Here is a 3,258-nt window from a genome sequence, read left to right as displayed (position 1 = left end):
TCCGATCTCAATTCCAGCCAATTCTGCATTGAAAAAGTCAAACGGCGCTCCTTCACTTCTAAGTTCTGCGGTGCGCCCAAAAAGTGGTTTACCCCCACATATGGGGTATTGGCGTATTCAGGAGAAATTGCATAACAAAATTTATGGTTACATTTCTGTTTTTACACTTGTGAAAGTAAAAAAAAATGGTTTGGAATTAAGATGTTTGCAAAAAAAAGTTAAATGTTCATTTTTTCCTTCCACATTGTTTCAGTTCCTGTGAAGCACGTAAAGGGTTAATAAACTTCTTGAATGTGGTTTTGAGCACCTTGAGGGGTGTAGTTTTTAGAATGGTGTCACACTTCATTATTTTCTATCATATAGACCCCTCAAAATGACTTCAAATGTGATGTGGTCCCTAAAAAAAAAAAAAAAAAAAAAAAAAGAAGAAGTGTTGTAAAAATGAGAAATTGCTGGTCAACTTTTAACCCTTATAACTCCCTAACAAAAAAAAATTTTGTTTCCAAAATTGTGCTGATGTAAAGTATACATGTGGGAAATGTTATTTATTAACTATTTTTCGTGACATATATCTCTGATTTAAGGGCATAAAAATACCAAGTTTGAAAATTGCAAAATTTTCGCCATATTTCCGTTTTTTTCATAAATAATCGCAAGTAATATCGAAGAAATGTTACCACTAACATGAAGTACAATATGTCACGAAAAAACAATCTCAGAATCAGCGGGATCCGTTGAAGCGTTCCAGACTTATAACCTCATAAAGTGACAGTGGTCAGAATTGCAAAAATTGGCTCGGTCATTAAGTACCAAATTGGCTCTGTCACTAAGGGGTTAAAAAGAAGCCAAGCTGTGATTGTTGCTCATAGCAACCAGTTTTATCATTCCACAACACCTCAGCAGACACTGACTGGGTGGGAGAAATCTAGCATCCCTGTTAACATAAGCTCCCAGCCATTGTCTGCCCCCCAGAAAGGAGAGAGAGCACATGACAGAAATGAATCACCCCTCCTCTATTACTGCAGCACTCTATTGTTACCGGCGTAGAAAATCGCATCATCAGCGGCCGCACACAGAGCTGCACTGCCAGGTTACATAACAGCACATCTCCAGGAACTCCCTGCTCAGCACCACCCAGCTCTGGACTATGGGATGGAGGATGTTTATGATGGGTATAAGGGCACGGGACTATGGGATGGAGGATGTGTGATGGGTATATGGGCACTGGACTATGGGATGGGAGGATAATCATTATAATTTGTTATAACTAACCACAGTTAGTTGCTATGCTAAGGCAATGCCGGGCTTTTCAGCTAGTCTATTATTAATTGGATAAATCCAATTGATAAAAGGTATATTTAAGTAACTGCATCTCTCTCCTCTTAAATCTGCCCATGGTAGCTGGTCCACTGGCTTACTTCCGGGAATTTGCTCAGTAGGGCAGATTGCTTGTCCTAGCCCAATCTCCATCTTTGTCCTATATGAAAGGACAAAGTTGAATAGTTCAAATTCTAATGTTAAACCTTTTATTACAGTTATTTAATTGAAAATTAAATAAATCCATAAAAATCATTATATGCAGTTAAAACAAGGACTATTTTGAAATTAATAAAATCACAGTTTTGAATTAGAAATTTACTGTGAAGCAGTTCTGAAATGGTATTGTAAATCGCACTCATCCGAACATCTCTTGGGATGCATAAGTCATGTATAAAAAGCCATCTTCATCCTTAAGGTCCCTGTGCAGTTCTGTCATCGTGAAGGACATACTGCAAAGGTTCCTTTCATTCACCAGGATATAAAATGCGTGTGATGCTGACAAGTTCATTCGGTCTCTGAAAAAGAAAGCTGAAGATTAGCGTAATGAATAGTGATGAGCATGCACTGAAATGGAATGGGAACAGCATGGGGAAGACTCTGAAAGCATCTCTGAATTCCAGATCACTGCTGGGATCAATGTAGTCAGAATATTACGCCACTGACAATAAAATACGAAACCGAAGTTAAAATGGATTTTACTGAAAAAAAAAAAAAAAAAAAGTGTTAAGCATTCTTTCCAGGATAATAACTCTTATAAGGCAAAGTAAATGAGAAAATTTATATTATATACATATATACCATACGTACACACACACACACACACACACACACACACACTACAGGCCAAAAGTTTGGACACCTTCCCATTTAAATAAATTTCTGTATTTTCATGACTATGAAAATTGTACATTCACACTGAAGGCATCAAAACTGAATTAACACATGTGGAATTATATACTTAACAAAAAAGTGTGAAACAACTGAAAATAGGTCTTATATTCTAAGTTCTTCTAAGTTACCATCTTTTGCTTTGATGACTGCTTTGCACACTCTAGGCATTCTCTTGATGAGCTTCAAGAGGTAGTCATCGGAAATAGTCTTCCAACAATCTTGAAGTAGTTCCCAGAGATGCCTAGCACTTGTTGGCTCTTTTGCCTTCACTCTGCGGTCCAGCTCACCCCAAACCATCTCGATTGGGTTCAGGTCTGGTGACTGGAGGCCAGGTCATCTGGCATAGCACCCCATCACTCTCCTTGGTCAAATAGCCCTTACACAGCCTGGAGGTGTGTTTGGGGTCATTGTCCTGTCCAAAAATAAATGATGGTCCAACTAAAATGCAAACCGGATGGAATAGCATGCCGCTGCAAGATGCTGTGGTAGCCATGCTGGTTCAGTATGCCTTCAATTTTGAACAAATCCCCAACAGTGTCACCAGCAAAGCACCACCACACCTCCTCCTCCTTGCTTCACGGTGGGAACCAAGCATGTAGAGTCCATCCATTCACCTTTTCTGCGTTGCACAATGACACGGTGGTTGGAACCAAAGGTCTCAAATTTGGACTCATCAGACCAAAGCACAGATATCCACTTGTCTAATGTCCATTCCTTGTGTTCTTTAGCCCAAACAAGTCTCTTCTGCTTGTTGCCTGTCCTTAGCAGTGGTTTCTTAGCAGCTATTTTACCATGAAGGCCTGCTGCACAAAGTCTTCTCTTAACAGTTGTTGTAGAGATGTGTCTGCTGCTAGAACTCTGTGTGGCATTGACCTGGTCTCTTATCTGAGCTGCTGTTAACCTGCGATTTCTGAGGCTGGTGACTCGGATAAACTTATCCTCAGAAGCAGAGGTGACTCTCGGTCTTCCTTTCCTGGGGCGGTCCTCATGTGAGCCAGTTTCTTTGTAGCGGTTGATGGTTTTTGCAACTGCACTTGGGGACACTTT

The 3,258-nt window shown here is 39.9% G+C and overlaps 1 protein-coding gene across 1 annotated transcript in view; it reads right to left on the bottom strand.

Annotated features, from left to right (window-relative positions):
- Positions 1-1,675: 1,675 nt before the first annotated feature.
- MAP1LC3C (microtubule associated protein 1 light chain 3 gamma) overlaps positions 1,676-3,258 on the bottom strand; it is a 47,199-nt gene continuing 45,616 nt past the window's right edge. The window contains exon 4 of the mRNA XM_069769432.1: positions 1,676-1,835. Coding sequence (XP_069625533.1) covers positions 1,676-1,835 — 160 coding nt within the window. The remainder of the gene's footprint in view (positions 1,836-3,258) is intronic.

This window comes from Ranitomeya imitator, chromosome 5 (genome assembly GCF_032444005.1).
Source record: "Ranitomeya imitator isolate aRanImi1 chromosome 5, aRanImi1.pri, whole genome shotgun sequence".
NCBI classification, from domain to species: Eukaryota; Metazoa; Chordata; class Amphibia; order Anura; family Dendrobatidae; genus Ranitomeya; species Ranitomeya imitator.
Note: the sequence above shows the minus strand (reverse complement) of the source record. Positions and strands in the feature narration are given on the sequence as shown.